At 39.8% G+C, this 17,683-nt stretch overlaps 1 protein-coding gene across 2 annotated transcripts in view; it reads right to left on the bottom strand.

Annotated features, from left to right (window-relative positions):
* Positions 1–4,105: 4,105 nt before the first annotated feature.
* Positions 4,106–17,683, bottom strand: part of LOC120545274 — a 347,924-nt gene continuing 334,346 nt past the window's right edge. For both annotated transcript variants that reach the window (XM_039779472.1, XM_039779473.1), the window contains exons 3-4: positions 12,896–12,949; positions 4,106–6,157 (exon numbers count right to left, since the gene is read on the bottom strand). In XM_039779472.1, coding sequence (XP_039635406.1) covers positions 4,501–6,157; positions 12,896–12,903 — 1,665 coding nt within the window. In that variant the 5' untranslated portion in view covers positions 12,904–12,949 and the 3' untranslated portion in view covers positions 4,106–4,500. The remainder of the gene's footprint in view (positions 6,158–12,895; positions 12,950–17,683) is intronic.

Genomic DNA, 17,683 nt, shown 5'->3' with positions numbered 1-17,683 from the left:
TTCATATTGCTCTTGAAATATACAGTTAAATGTATTAATATAACAGTGGAGTTTAATCTCCTATACTCTGTACAGCTACATGCTCTTGTACATTAAACCTTTTGCATATCTGCAAACTAGTCTCTCTTGATTGAAATGAAGCTCAGCGCAAATTCTTTCAGGAAGACCTAACAAGTAATCAGTCCCTTCTAAGCGAATCAGGACTGGAGGCGTTCACCTTCTGATAAACCAATCAGGAAACGGCCAAGGATCCCATAGGCCAATCACAGTGTCACATCACTGTTTTAAAATCTGCTTCTCTCCCTGTGCTATCAGTGGTCATTTCAGGAAAGGCGTTCATCCCTCCTCCTCCCCTTCCACCTCCTGTCATAGTGGTTCTCTGGCTGTCGCTCCAGCACCTCTTCGGTCTGGTTTTCCGGCCCTTCTCCGCCACCACCCGTGTCTGGATTCCATCGGGGGGTTACATCATGGTTCCCTACCCCTATATTAAATGTATTAATATAACAGTGGAGTTTAATCTCCAATACTCTGTACAGTTACATGCTCTTGCACATTAAACCTTTTGCATATCTGCAAACAAGTCTCTCCTGATTGAAATACTAAACATCACAAGTTTTAATGGAGCTGAGCTCAAATTCTTTCAGGAGGACTTCTTAAACATAATCACTTCTCACTCCCCTGAATGGATCAGCTGTAGAGGTGTTCACTTTAGTCTTAACCAATCAGAAGCGGCCATGAAAATCACAAGCCAATCACTGCACGACATCCCTGTTTTTAAACTGCTGCTCAGTTATCATTTCAGGACGAGCGCACCGCCCTCCTCCTCCCCTGCTCTTCTGGTCTTCTTCCCTCACGGCTCCTGGGTCCCCTTCCGGCAGGTCTCCCCCGGAGGCCTTCGGTGTTGGTCTCCAGCTCCTCACGCCAACATCAGGGTCTAGGCTCCATCGGGGGGGAGAGGGGGGTTCCTACCCTTTTTAAACGTTCCTCAGAATTTTTAAATGATGGTGGAGTCTAATCTCCAAAGACTGTACTGTACATTTTCAATAAATCATCACATATCTGAAACAAAGTCTCCTGACTGAATTGTGTTTGAACTGAACTTTATTAGACTGATTCACATTCAATATTTCAACACATCGACATATTCAGAACTTTAATTTCAAGTGTATACTGTTTTGATGAATGTATGTGAATATAAATGTGTTTATAGTAAGTGTGTGACGAGATCTCGCGTGACGAGATTTCTCGTCGAGGTGAAAAGAGTGAAAGAGTGACAGACAAGACGAACACAATATGTAAACATTGTAAGAAAGAAATGCCGTAGAGAGCTGTGGTGGTGCTGTAAGTGTTTTTGCATAGTGCTCGTGTTAGCAGCGGTATACGGCATTTCTTTCTTACAATGTTTACATATTGTGTTCGTCTTGTCTGTCACTCTTTTGCCGTTTATTATTTCCGCAGGAAAACCAAAATGTTGCCACACAAATGATTTAAAAGTGGCAGGGGGATTTTCAATAGTAATTCCACTCTCCATCACGCTGACATCACATCGCCTCACGAGACAACTTTTCACCTCGACGAGAAATCTTGTCTCGTTCTCGTGAACCCAATCCCGTGATGTGTTTCGTCTCGTGGAGTAAGCGTCTCGTCACACCCCTAGCTTGTAACCTTGGTTCTCTGAGTAAAGACTATTTTTGTGCGTCTCGCTCTCGCGACCCCAATCTCGTGTCTCATCTTGTCTCATGTCTTTTTTTGTTGCTTTACGTATACACACACAGGAAGATATAGACATGCATTGATATGGATTAACATGCACAGCACAGCGATCAGTTAGGTAGTTTCCAGGAGGATGACCTCTCCAGCTACCAGTCACCACTCAGACTACCCTCTTCTTCAAATATATATTTACTGTCAATATATTTAATCACTCAAAATGAAAACAAAGTACAATAAAACAACATAAATGGATTAACATGTTTTGTCTTCTGAAATATTATAACTAGTCATTAGGCATGAACACACATGAAGACACCAGGGTATATCATATATAATCACACCTATTGATTATAATATACATCAAATAAAAGTCCATTAGATTTCATGGCTGAAGCGTGAAAGTTGAGCAGAATATTTCTATCTGAGATCAGTTCTGTAACATCATCTGTACAAACTGATTAACAAGATGAGGAACCATCATGTGTAACATATTTATATGGATATTTATTAATGTCAGTGATGTGTTTCTGTCAACATCACACTAACATCAGAATAAATCACAGCCTTTTATCAACTGAACAGCACTTTAGAAAAGCATTAAAACATTAAACTTACACAAAGAAAACTTAAGAACGATAAATGTATTTGTGATCTGACTTCAGTTAGTGATATAGAGGGAGGGAGCTGCTGTACTCAACATTAAACAGCAGGGGGGGTCCTCACATTTAAAGCCAGAGCTTTTCTCTCAAACTGTTCTCTAATCTGTAGTAATTTATGATGATTACAGTTTTTTTGGATTGCTTAAACACGATTTTCAAAACAGGGCCCGTGTTTTCAAAACACTACACACAATTAGCAAAACCACACACCCAATTAGCAAAACACCTTTGCACCTTTGCAAAATGAAACACTCTTGCAAAAACTATACACTAATTTATAAAAACATATTTTGTTACCATATGAAACACACACCTTTCATTTGACTTAATTAAGTTTTAACCATATACACACTGCTGTTGCTAACCTAAAACACTTTTAGCAATTCTACTTCTCAGTGATTAGAGTACTGTAAATGAATTACACAGAGAAATATACAATAAGTTCACCAAACACTACACAAGACCAATGCTGCAGACTGAGGAAATAGAATTTATTTCTCTCCATATACCCAAATCAGTCGACATGGAGAATCATAACAAAACATGTCCCAGTTTTCATTCTACGACAGTAGTGTGCATAACACTGTTAGCTCCACAAACAACAAACCTAAAATATTCTATCCAGTACAGGTTACAATCACAGGAAAAACTGACAAAACAAAAAAAAAGATCTGAAAAAGTACAGAAAATACTCGACATTATCTCTTCGCCTAGCTGGATCTGACCAGAGAATTTCATCACCATCACAGGAGATATATATCCTCGTTGGCAAGACAACGTGGGAAGAACCGTGTTGAATGTCGAATCCATCCTTGCACAGCTGCAGCGTAGATTTGGTCACAGGGGTCCTCCATGGCCTCAATGAGGGGTACCTGAGCCTGGGGCCTCAATGAGAGGTACCTGAGTCTGGGGCGTCAATGAGGGGTACCTGAGCCTGGGGCCTCAGTGAGGGCTACCTGAGTCTGGGGCCTCAATGAGGGGTACCTGAGCCCTCAGTGAGGGCTACCTGAGTCTGGGGCCTAAATGAGGTGTACCTGAGCCTGGGGCCTCAATGAGGGGTCCCTGAGCCTGGGGCCTCAATGAGGGGTACCTCAGCCTGGGGCCTCAATGAGGGGTACCTCAGCCTGGGGCCTCAGTGAGGGCTACCTGAGCCTGGGGCCAGAGATCGTATACCCTCGCATGAATGTGGGCCCCCTTCTCCTTGTCGTTCTTGACCCTCAATCCCCATGTCCCAGGGAGGGGTATCAACAGTGCTGATATGGTGTAAACAATGAGCAGCTGATTACTGTAACTGGAGACAGATTTTCTTTGACCTGTTTCCTTGTCTAAATGTCCTCATGACAGATGCTGCTGTATATCTACTAAGATTTGTCTGACTCTTAGTCCAGTCTCCCTCAGCATCAGTCCTGGTTCACAACATGGTCCACTAGTGTGCCTCTACCTCTGGCTGGGCCTCTCCCTCTTCCTCTTCTTCCTTTTCCTCCTCTGTGGATTCTCCCTCTCACTCTCATTCTTCTTCTTCTTCTGACTCCTTCCATTTTGGTTGAAGGCAGGTGAACTTACCTGCTGCATTTTATATAGTGCTTAAACCTGATTGGTGTGTCTACAATTAACCAGTCATGTGTTTGTATACCTGGTGGCTGTGTTTAACCAATCAGTTCATGTGTGTTCATTTGAAAGCCTTTGCTTTGAAATTGCAAGGAAGTGACATCATGATAAATTTCTGTGTCAAATGCATACAAGTGTGTTTAGTGTTTTGCAATCACTGTGTGTAATGTTTTACAAAAAGTGTGAAGCTGACAATGTGCTTCCAGTTGTGCAGATCTAGCCTAGAGTTTTGCTCCTTGAGTCTAAGGTTTTGCTAATTGTGGGAAAGTTTTAATTTTAGTGTGTAAGCAATTGGAAAAAACTGTAAACATGAAACAAACAGTTATTACATCACAGAGGGCGCTGTTTACAGGAATTACACATTTAACATTTAAAAGGTGATTACATTTTTAATGTCATCACATTTAATAGATTCATTTAATAGAACTATAAGGAAACATTTGCTCATCAGTGTGGAACCTTTTTTCTACACAGCTGTCTGCTCTCAGTGATTATGTTCATCTAGTTCATCACTACTTCTTTAAATACCAACTTGTACTTTACCAAACTTGTAGCGCAGGGCTGCTTTGATTCCTTCATCTTTATCCATTTGACTTTTCATCTCTTGCAGTTTTTTCTCCTTCACTGCATCTCCTTTCTCCTTCATCTCCTCAATCAGGAAGTCCAACTGGACATGAGTGGACAGTGAATTTACATTCAGGGCGATCTGCTCCAGTTTGACAACATGCTGAAATGACTTTTCTAACAACCGATCTTTTTCTTGCTGAAGTGCTTCCATGTCTTTTTTAAGAGTTTCCAAAAGGCTTGACTTGTCCTCTCTTTCTGCCTTGTTCTTTTCATACTTCTCCTTCCTATCCGTTAGAGTCGTCTTAACTTTCCTTGTCTTGGTAACATAGATCCAGGGGGTTTTGACATGCCTTGATTCATCTGAACACTTACCCTCACAGTCAATGCATTGTTCTTCCTTCACATGAACTGATGCAGGACACTTCCCGGTACATACAGTGCAGCGGCCATCTTTTATGACCTCACACTGTTCTGGATACCAGGCCAGTGGGCATGGATCGTGACAGTTCTCCTTACAGACAGTGCAGCAGACAGCTCCTCCATAATTTAACCTAAGTGCCCACAACCTCCTCTCTCTTACAACTCTTTGTTTAACTTTGTAGGGCTCATCAACTTCTTCAGTGAACTTCTCATTCTTCTTCATCTCTTCTTCATGTTTCTTCAGAGCTTCCTCAGTCTGATGGATTTCATTCTGTTTTAGATCAATATCCTTGATTCTCTCCTGCAGGTTGTTGATGCAGGCTGTCAGTTTAATTTGGGATTTCATAACTTTAATAGTTGTCATCAGGCTCTGGTAGGATTGTTGAGTCAGGAAATCAGCAAATTCACCCATATGGTTAATTGTCATTACCCATGCAGCTTTTAGAGCATCCTTATTTTTCTTTGTTTTCTCTCTGCTCTGGTGGTTGTTGAACATAAAATGAACAGGCTCACCATCTTCGTCTTTGGCACATTTAATGTTTGCATCCTTGAGAGCTTTCAGAACATTTTCAGGTGTCACACCATCTGAGTGTGAGATGAGGGCAACAATGTTCTTCTCCATGTTTTTTCCAAACAGAGAGATCATTGAATCAAAGATGTACCTCTGACGGTCACTCAGTCGATTCTCACTCCCTTTCAGCACCAGACCCACTGCATTAATCTCATGAACTCCATCCTCTGAGCAGAACAACTCAAATAATCTTTGCCTGATGATGTCATCATGTTCGATCCCACCAGTGCTTCCGTATCCAGGAGTATCGATGATGGTCAGAGAGAAGGGCAGAGGTTTATCTTCAAAACCAAAGATCTGGTACACGATCACCTCTGATGTCTGACTTTCTGATTGACTTCTCTTCTCCTCCTCTACGATCTGAAACCAGACTTCATCCTCCCACTCCACTCCCATGGCGTAGTTGACCAGAGCGTTGATCAGAGTAGATTTTCCTGATCCTGTTTCACCAACTAGTAAGATGGTTTTGGTTTCCTTGTTATGATGTTTTTCACCAAGAGTCATTCTTGTCAGAGTTCCAATGTTATCTTTCTTTGGTTTCAGTTGGTAGAGAGTGGGAAGTCCTGGTTTGATTAAATCACTTGTGGAAATGATGTTCCCATATTTGGACAAGGCATTTCTGTAGTAAAGTAAAGACAAGTTCAAACATGGCTGAACATACAATTAAATACATGAAATCACTCTACTTAGCCCCTCCCTCATCACCACCACCATTAATGGCTTTATACCACTGCCAGCCAACAAAAACAGTCATTAAGCCAAAGAGGGCGCTGTTTCCAGTAATTACACATTTGCATTGAAAAGGTAACTATATTTATGCATCACAAATTTGCAGGTGATTTTGTCATACTTGGAAGAGTAATTTCTGTAGAAAATGAAAGCCCACAGCTCAAAAATGAAATGAAATAACAGCACCAATAATGGATAACCTACCTACTGGGGCCAAACTATTTTACCTGGTGAATGCTCAAACATTAAACTATCTATGAACTAAACAGTTACACATCATCAGATATTATGTCATTATTCACAACAATCAGCTTCATCAACAATTAATAACTAATGAGTAAAATAATATCAGTGCTAAAGGAAATAATTAAATAAAGTCTAAATTGTAAATGTACTTGGACACTGACTCTGTACTTTAGAGACTTTAGCATATATATATATATATATATATATATATATATATATATATATATATATATATATATATATATATATATATATATATGTAATAATGTAGTAATGCAAGTGACCATAACATATATTTGATCCTGAAACTATTATTTAAAAATGTATCTGGTCTGGTTCTTGCTGTAATCTGGAGGAGTTCTTTTAAATAACTGTTTGTTAAGTCCCTATAAATCACTAAAGAAAGTAATGATGGTGATTCAGTCTACAGTCCACTGATTAAAGTATTGTAATATTTATATATTGCCAGTATCATGAACTGGTTGTCTGGCCACAACATCTCTAGGGAAAAAAAAAGAAATGATCCATTGTATTCACATTAAATATGCATTTACAATTGTGAAAACCTGAAGCTCACTTATCAACAGCAAGACTCCAGACCACAAAATATAAATATAATAAATAAATAAATATAAACATTCAACACAATGTCATTGTTTTTATTTGAATAGAAATTCTAAATAAAACAGAACTGAAATCTTAAATACCCCTATACTTGATTTCTGCAGCCCTAAAAAAAAATTGCCAAATAAAAAACAATTTGCTTGTCAGCCATTAGCCAAAATCACATGAATCTCTAATTTTCAAAAGTCATTGATACTGCATTTTAAATGTCTGCTTTTCTATAGATAAATATCTGATTTAATTTGTAATACCACCTTATCGTTTGTAGTAACGGTCCTGTGGCTTAGCATTGAAGGAAGCTTTCTCTGAATGGGTGGTGTCTTTCTGGTTACATTATTCAGTGTTTCCCCTATCACGATGGTCCAGAATTATGTTAAAATTAGGGCTGTCAAAAAAACGCAGATTAATCCTTTCCATATTGACCTTTCACCCGAAGCTGTTCTAGCCACCATTCGACTGTAAAATGGGAGACGAGAATACGTTGCTACAGGCAACAGAAACATCACTGCACGTGATGCTAGTTAACAATACGGTCAACAGCAGGTAATGTTAGCCTACCGCTAGCTAGCAGCTGGATTAAACACGGTTAAAATCATAGACAGTTAAATAAGTGGTACACCATGGCCCGTGTCTCTGGACAGAGACCAGTGAAGGATATCAGAAGTCTCTTTCCCGGTGCTGGCTGAGCGTTACTGAGCAGCCTCCAGCTGAGCTTGAAGACGTAGATGTGACGTGAGCAACCTGTCTGAAAGTGTGAAGTCTTCTGGTAGCTGTGCCGAGAGAAATCTCAATCATTCCCAATCTTACAGAGACGGAGAGCGTAGGTATATGTAAGGAGATAACATAGGCACAGGCTAATTACTGATCACTAACATGCTAGTTAACATTAGTAATTACTGATCACTAACATGCTAGTTAACATTAGTCATTAAACCTAAACAGATAATGGAAGTCCAAACTGCCTGTGAGCTTCTCCTGTGTACCATCGGTAATTCCTCTACTGTGTGACAGTAAGTCTCGTGGTTATGACCCAATCGTTAGCCTGTTGTTATAAAAGCGTCTGCTACGGAGCCATAACGTGAGCTACAAGGTAATGGAGCCTTTTATACATTGTCTTGTTTCTTTAGAAATAAACAACGGACAAATAGAGTCTTTAAACTCTTCAGATGTAAAGTTATTCTCTGTCAAAGTGACGTTAAAAAGAATGGGAGTCAATGGGATGCTAACGGCGGGTTAGAGTCTGGTACCATCAAAATGGCGCCATAGGAGCTACGCGTTGTGGGGAGAAGCTTACCCCCTTGGTTAAAATGCAGTCAGCTAACGCTAAATGGTGTAAAGTCTGACTGTATTTCACTGTAGACTGGAGGATTCCGACACCGGGATGTAACAATCTGCAGCTGCCGTGTCGGAAAAACAAAGATGTTCAATGAAACTGGTAACCTACAGCCTCATGGTGCATTTGTCGTTCAACAGCAATTTACTAGGGAAATTAGTCATTTAATTTTGACCATATGGCTTGAGCAACGAAGAAGCCGTTCTTTAGTACCCATCTTTTTTTTTTTTACTTTATTAACAAGTATTGTTTCAGGCACCGGCACCGTTTTAAAAGTACCACTTTAGCACCGGTATCGAAAAATAAAAAAAATTATACTAACCCAACCCTATTCCTGAAGCACTTTTGAATTTATTTTGTCAGCATATTAGGTCATATTGTTGATTGTTATGGTCATCATTTGAACAGGGAAAATAATAATAAAGAGTTTTTTAACTGTAATGTCACTAATGCAGATTATTCATTGATTCATTTGAATTGAAATATTTAAAATACTTTCACAGCAAAAATTGTGTATGCGATTAATTTAGATTAAGAGTGTGTAATTAATTTGATACATTTTTCTAATCGTCTAATCGATTGACAGCCCAGTAGAAAGTTAAAGCACCCATATAATGCTCATTTTCAGGTTCATAATTGTATTTTAAGGTTGTACCAGAATAGGTTTACATGGTTTAGTTATCACCATATTTGTGTTGTACTGCACATTGCTGCAGCTCCTCTTTTCACCCTGTGTTCAGGTCTCTGTTTGAACTACAGAGTGAAACACTTCGATCCCATCTTTTGAGGGAGTCGCACATGCGCAGTAGCCAGGTAAAGACTACGCTGGACTAACGCTGCTTTACATCGGCTAGCTGTTTCTCCAACTGCAGTTAGGACAAGGCAGGATTAGCTGAGAGACTTAAAACTTCTAAACGAGGGTGCACTTCCAACTTTGTGTGGAATACCTGCAGAACAGGGACATGGAAGTAGTTCCTTTGTAGATTATGGTGAACTTATGTGTGTTAGCCACCTCATTCTCAATGGCAAAACACTGCTACGACACACACAAGTTCACCATAATCTACAAAATAAATTGTATAGAACTACTTACATGTCCCTCGTCTGCAGGTATTCCACGCAAAGTTGGAAGTGCACACTTGTTAAGAAGAAGTCTCCCAGGTAATCCTGCCTTGTACTGACCGAAGTTGGAGAAAAAGCTAGCTGATGTGGTATTAGCTAAAGTTAGTTAGCACCAGTGTTGGGAGTAACACACTACAAAGTAACACGTTACACCAATCGAACAAGTACAGGGATAATGTAGAGGCGGTTGTTATAGCGAATACAACTCCACCAGGTTGATCAGGACCCCAACGCCTTTTTGCACAGCGGCTGCAGTTTAAAACATCTGTAACATTTAACATGTTGCAATGTAAACTAACTAATTAGCGCTGTATTGTCCCTACGGCTATTACTGTGTAGCGATCATAGACTGTATATGAAGATGTAGCGATGGCGCTCACCAGATCTGCTGTCATTGCTTGAATTGGAGGGCAGAAGTTGATCCACGTTTTTCCCACTTTTTGACACAGCTGATAACTTATCTGGACTTCTTTCAGTGGATTTATGGCTAGATAGTGCGGATAAAATGAGCTTTCTCTCCTGGAAGTATGGACATTATTTTTCGCTCATCAAAATTAAAGAAAAAAATGTAGTGGTGAGTTTTCAATTATGTGCAGGTCTAAGGAACCTATCCACATCTAAGAGTAGCAATTCAAATCTTATGAAGCACCTGTTGAAGCAACACCAGCCCCAGTCCTATGGCTGCTGAAGGCGCCACTCCATGCAAACAACCAAAGCTAGATTTTACACGGACTGCAGTGCAGCCGATAAGCCAGGCAGAGCATGTCAGTGACATGCTTCCTCTGTCAACTGTTGATTACAATAAATAGGTCTAACAATTAAATTGTTTGACTGTTCAGTACTTTAGCAATACTGTATGTCAATATGGTCATGCTAATAAAGCCTCTTTGAATTGAAAACTTTTCATATTTACATTTAAAAAGCAGACAAAAGTAACTTAAAAGTTACTTTCCCTAGTAACTAATTACTTATGATATACAGTAATTGGTAAAGCAATTCAATTACTTTTAAAAGAAGTAACTAGTAACTATAACTAATTACTAATTTTAATTAACTTGCCCAACACTGGTTAGCACACACCAAATGTTTAGGCCAATAACTCAAACGGCCCTGCTGATTTTGAACAGCTCACCCGGAGACTGAAGGCAGGAATCATTCAGAAACCATATCTCACTCAGAACACCATGGATGGATTTTTATCAAAGTGTGTATGTGTGTGACACAAAATAAAATAATAAAAGTGATTTGTTTTCATAATATGGACACTTTAAAAGGGTGCCAGGGGTGCCAGGGGTGCAAGCTCTGTTCCTAGAGTCGTCCCTGATTGCCACTTTAGTGAATACTGAATACTGATTTAATCACATCAATCCAACACTTTTTGTTTGTATGTATCTCTGTATGTATGAATGTACTCTATGTATATATATATATATATATATATATATATATATATATATATATGTGATATGTGATATGCTTGCTATCATTGTGGCTCAGGTAAAACATGAACACTACATAAAGAGATAGAATGCCGTAGAATTTTATTTCACTATCTAGTTTAACATACAGTCATAACGGAAAAGAAGTTAACTACTTGAAAATAGTTTTTTTATGGGCCTACATGACATGGTTTGGATCGGTCCAAAGACTTGCATACTCTTCATTACCGATAACACCTCTAGAGAAATGCCATGCAATATATAGAGAGGATTATTCCTCGATGCAGAGGCTGAGGGTTTGAATCCGACCTGCGGCAGGTTTCCTACATGTCTCCCCCCCTCTCTCTCCCCCTTCATGCTGTCCTGGTGATTAAAGGTGGAAATGCACGAAAAATAATCTTTAAAACAATTAAATGATCTTACAGAACTCAACAGAAGAAAAACAGAGAGAGGTGAGGAGGAGGAATGTGGAAATTGCCGTTGGCTGCCACCCAGGGTCTATATTGACTCTTTACTACGTCTCAGCATCATATACATTGTGTTATAACTGATCTACCTCACTTACTAGACCACTAGACTGTTTATTGACTTATTACTACAGCTCAGCATCATATACATTGTGTTATAACTGATCTACCTCACTTACTAGACCACTAGACTGTTTATTGACTCTTTACTACATCTCAGCATCATATACATTGTGTTATAACTGATCTATCTCACTTACTAGACCACTAGACTGTTTATTGACTCTTTACTATGTCTCAGCATCATATAAATTGTGTTATAACTGATCTACCTCACTTACTAGACCACTAGACTGTTTATTGACTTATTACTACAGCTCAGCATCATATACATTGTGTTATAACTGATCTACCTCACTTACTAGACCACTAGATTAACTGTTTATTGACTCTTTACACCATCTCAGTGATATAGACTCTCTGTTCATGTATATTGCACATCCATCGACTAACTCACACCTCACTACGTACCAGCATTTGTAATGCCCACTAATTCTGCACTTTATGTAGCACATTGTATTCTGTGTTCTTGTTCTGTATTGAATGTGAGACTATTTGTTGTTTTGCATGCCTACGCTTTTCTTGGCCAGGCTGCCGTTGCAAATGAGAACCTGTTCTCAACGGCCTACCTGGTTAAATAAAGCTTAAATAAATAAAGGGCCAGTCTTGCTGCCGTGTGGCTTCTCTAAATAACTTATTTGAGGAATTCATGAAATATTGTGTAATAAAATGCATAACCTGCAAAGATATGAAACAAAGTAATTCTCTCGGGTCTGTCTTGACCCCTGTTGTACATCAGAGGGTTTAAAACCAGGGAGTAGGTTGTTTATTGCTTTAAACATTATTGGTGCTGTTTGAAAATGAACCAGATCAGTGAATATCAATGATTATGATTTGAAGAATAATGAATGTGTGTGATCCTTATAACCGGTAAAGAGCTCAACAGTCCTCAGAGCTCGGGGTCGGTCTACCTCAGATTGTCTTTAGACATTATCTCTGATAATCAAATCAATCCATCAATCCATCAGTCCATCAATCAATCAATCCATCAATAAATCAATCAATCAATCAATCAATCCATCAATAAATCAATCCATCAATCCATCAATCCATCAATCCATCAGTCAATGGGATTGTTACTTCCAGAAACACACTGTTGAGCTCTGTTATGAATTATTCTTATGGCTCTTTTTTGCAATATAGATGGTGATGATAGTTAATATTTATAATTATTGCCACAAACCTCTCCTATGTAGTGAATTGTCTCATCGTGTAGTAAAATGTGATCCAGCAGTGTTTAACACTAAAACTGTGCTGTTTTAGCAAGTAATACTCACGTTGCCATGGTAACGGCTTCCCAGGAGTTGAGGATGGAGAACCTTGTAAATTTTCTGGAAGAACAAGTCAGAGATCAACCACAGTGAGTTTGATATGTGGTGGGTGTGGGGGTCAGGGGGCTCTAAGTTACATTCTCTAACAGTTACATTCCTGCTTTATGTCATCACTTTAATCAGAGTTAGTTCTAGACTCCATCTTTAGAAACTGAAGTCCTTTTAAATCAGTGTTTCTCAACGGGGCGGTACCACCTCAGGGGGTTTTCAGAAGATGATGGGGGGCGTTGGAAGCAATATTTTGGAAAGGGGGGCGTTGAGGTGCTCTTGGGGGGCGTTTTTTTGAAAGCTAGTTTAAACCAAAGATTCACAATAACAATAGCCTACATGTTTACACTTAAACTACTAAAGAATAAGTAGTCTGCAACATTAAAAGTTTACAGCACTGCGACTGGACCAGACGGGTATCTTCTCTGTGCTTCTGTCAGCTTTGTTTGGCGCAGCTCCGTGCTGCCTTCATGGAAACGGGACGTCAGAGCATCGTCTTAAATGAGCTCTGTAGCTACTACGTGAAGATAAAAAAAAAGCAATCGCTGTGACGTCCTGTTGTTTTCTGTAACCCCCCCCCATGTAGCACAAGTAGACTTTATATTTAACCGTAACACTTTTTCGTCAGATGGTTTATTAAACACAACGTTTCCTACTGTACCTGAAAGCAGCTTCAATTCACGGAGAAAGAGAGAAAGAAAAGAGACGTGCGAGAGATAGACTGTGCTTTGTTGTTGTTTGGCAAACAGTCAGCTGTTCCATAAACTCCCGGCCAGTTGAGGGCTTATATTTGGTGTTTTAAAACTTTCTTATGGAAGCGATAGAGGAAGTGATGTCACTGTTTACTGTACGGGACTCTCACACCTCCACAAAACACAGCGCGATGTGGGGGGGGCGTTTTCTCCAAACGTTTTTTTCTGCTATTTACTCGCAAGACAGGTGATAGCAAACATAGCTAGACTCTTCTAAGCATTAAAAAACGTCTCTCACTAACTTTCAAAGGTTGTAAACTTATTTCCATTCGGCAGTAGGTGTCGTTCTTCAAGTCGTTTGTCATCACCAAAATACTTGCGTGCGTGCGTGTGTGTGTGCGTGCGTGCGTGCTTGCGTGTGTGTGTGCGTGCGTGCGTGCTTGCGTGTGTGTGTGTGTGTGATCCTTTGATAAGTGCCAGCTTGTTTTCCGTTGGAACAGTTCGATTTTAGATTTTAATGAAAACTAGATTTGAATGTTAAATTGCTAGCTGTTTCTGATTGGCTACTGTTAGTGTTTGTAATAATAATAATAATAATAATAATAATAATAATAATAATAATAATAATACATTTTATTTAAAGCTCATTTCATGACACCCAAGGTAACTTCACAAACAAAAAAGGACATTCAAATTATAGTCATCTTCTAAAGGTGCTGAGGTTCACACCATGCAGCAGGCCTTTTGATAATACCTAATTATAGTTTGAATGTTACATATCTAGTCGTTCTGATTGGCTGCTGTTATTTAATTTGAATGTCAAATGGTTGCATTTTTCTTTAAAACCTGTAAATATATATAATTTCTATTCACATGGCTTTTTGATACCTGGGAAACTAATACATGTGTTGTTTGTCATTCAATGATTTGATTTTTTTGATTATTTTTGATAACAATAGTAACAACAATAATAGGCCTATATTGGGGCATAATCATTAATATTCGGGGCATTTAGCCTACATAATATTTGATGGGGGGCGGTAGGGACCTGGATAATGGATAGGGGGGCGCTGGCACAAAAAAGGTTGAGAACCACTGATATATATATATATATATACTTTTTGTTTTACCTGTCGTCATTTTTTTCACAGTGTGCATGGATCTGGTTGTCACTCAGAAAAGTGCTTCACCCAGGAAGGGTTTAAAAACTGGAGAAAAGGAGGAGAGAAACTGGTGCAACATAACGCCAGCACTTCTCACAAAGTGGCAATGGAAGGGTGGTGTGAATTTAAGGAGAGAGAGAAAAATGGATCGAGGATTTTCATGCACCTCCATGATGATGGACATAAGAAAATTGTTAAAGAAAACAGGCTCTACATGCGAGCAGTTGCTGAGTCACTGCGCTTTACAGCTTGTCAAACCATTGGTCAGAGAGGCCACCGAGAGAATGAACAGTCCACCAACAGAGGTAATTTCCTTGAAATGTTACATCTGCTGGGGAAGTTTGATAGCACTGTATCAAAAAATTATCTAGTGGTCCAGGTAATGCAAAATATGTCCATCATGACATTCAGAACGAGTTAATTGATATAATGGCTTGCATTTTGAGAGAACAGGTTAGTAACAAAGTTAAACTAGGAGAGCACTTTACTTTAATGATGGATGAAACAAAAGATGTGAGCAAAAAAGAGCAGATATCTATTGTTCTGCGCTACATACACAATGATGACATTCATGAAGAGTTTCTTGATTTTGTTCCAGCTGATGGTTTGGATGCAGAGTCTTTACTTGTGACAGTGAAAGGGGCATTGGCTAAATTCAATATAGACAAAAATGCATGCATTGGACAATGTTACGACGGGGCATCTGTAATGTCTGTAAAACAACGGTGTTCAGGAACATTTGTGCAGTGAAGTCCCACATGCAGTGTACATCCACTGCCATGCACACAGATTAAACCTGGCTTTAGTTGACTGTGTAATAATGTACTGAACCAGGAAAAAAGTTGTAAAGTAGCTCAACTGTGCTACTTTACAACTTTTTTTCTGGTTCAGTAACTCACAAAGTGTTCATGGAGAAACAAACAGAACTTGAGCCCACTAAAAGAGCTGTGGAATTAAAACGTCTGTCAGATACCAGATGGGCATGTCAGTACCATAGTCTTTGGGCAATAAAGCAAACCCTCCCTAGCCACACTTGAGGAAGTCAGCAATCAAACAAATAGCCATAGAGCTATTGAGGCTAGATCACTAAATGGCTTGATTGATGCACAGTTTGTTTTGCAAATCTACATGCTGGAGAACATATTTGGGCTCACAAAAACTTTATCTGACCAACTACAGGCCACAGATTTAGATTTGGCATCCACCATTGATCTGGTCTTTGCGCTGGTTGACACACTCAAAGAAGAACGCAATGGTGAATCTTGGACCCATCTGTGGCAGGGCGCAAGTGACATGTGTGAGAGAGTGGGCATCGACATGCAGCGCCAACAGGCAAAAAGAAAAATAATACAGCCCTCCCACCTGCAGCAGTTTCATGTCAGCAATAGCCACACAAGGAAAAAGATACTGCAAACACCAAAAGACTACAAAATCCACTGTTTTTTCCCAGTACTTGACCGTTTAATCAGTGAATTGAATAGGCGCTTCTCTGCTGACAGTTGCCATGTTATGAAAGGAGTTGCAGCTATTAATCCCAAACACAAGACCTTCCTGCACCAAGATGCCCTTCAACCCATAGCTAGGCACTATGGCATATTAGAAGACAACCTTTCAGCAGAACTCCATCAACTGAAACGCCTCATTGACAGAAAAAAACAAAATGGGGTCTCTCTCAACAGCACCCATGACTTGCTGATTCTATTGAGGCCATACAAGGAGGCTTTCATTGATGTATACAAACTTGTGTGCATCTCCATGACACTGCCTGTATCAACAACTGCTTGTGAGAGGAGCTTTTCCTGCTTTAAAAACCTACCTCAGAAACAAAAGTGCCGATGTCCGAACCAACCAGCAATCTTGCTGTGCTGGCAATCAGCTCAAGAAGAACAAAAGAGATGGATGTAGATGTTGTTATTGATCACTTTGCAGCCAATCATAACAACAGGCTTTAAATTGTACTGTATTTAATGTGCTATAAACACAATTGTTGCAGGAAATCACACCTGTGGAGACTGAAGAGAGGAGAGAAGAAGACAGGAGGAGACTGGAGAGTAAGAGGAGCAGAGAAGAGGACAGGAGGAGACTGAAGAGAGGAGAGAAGACAGGAGGAGACTGGAGAGTAAGAGGAGCAGAGAAGAGGACAGGAGGAGACTGAAGAGAGGAGAGAAGACAGGAGGAGACTGGAGAGTAAGAGGAGCAGAGAAGAGGACAGGAGGAGACTGAAGAGAGGAGAGAAGACAGGAGGAGACTGGAGAGTAAGAGGAGCAGAGAAGAAGACAGGAGGAGACTGGAGAGTAAGAGGAGCAGAGAAGAAGACAGGAGGAGACTGGACAAAAGAGGAGCAGAGAAAGGACAGGAAGAGACTGAAGAGAGGAGAGAAGAAGACAGGAGGAGACTCTAGAGAGGAGAGAAGAAGACAGGAGGAGACTGAAGAGAGGAGAGAAGAAGACAGGAGGAGACTGGAGATTAAGAGGAGCAGAGAAGATGCCAGGGGGAAACTGGACAAAAGTAGGGCAATCAAAAGGTGGTGAGAGTATGAGAATAGATACTATTTTGTAATTATGTTTTCTGTCATGGGTGTGGCTATGGCAATTACAGTTCGAGCATATTGTTTGCAAACTGCAATTGATTAATTAATTAAAAACAAAGTAGTTTATATGCTGTGTTGTTTTTGTTGTTTAGTAGCAGTAATATGCAGTTATTAGCCGTGTCCACTGTATTTTTTGTTGGTTTTCATGAGACCCCCCTTGAAATGACCAGGACCCCTCATTGCCCCCCCAAACAAAATTGTCTGGAGCCGCCACTGGATATGATGCTTCAATTTGTAATCTCCTTAAAGCGTAAGATACATATAATATAAGATAATGCCTTCCCACAATTTCTTGCAGCAT

This window comes from Perca fluviatilis, chromosome 17, assembly GCF_010015445.1.
Source record: "Perca fluviatilis chromosome 17, GENO_Pfluv_1.0, whole genome shotgun sequence".
Classification (NCBI taxonomy): Eukaryota; Metazoa; Chordata; class Actinopteri; order Perciformes; family Percidae; genus Perca; species Perca fluviatilis.
The sequence above is the reverse complement of the archived record's forward strand: the minus strand, read 5'-3'. Positions and strand labels throughout refer to the sequence as shown.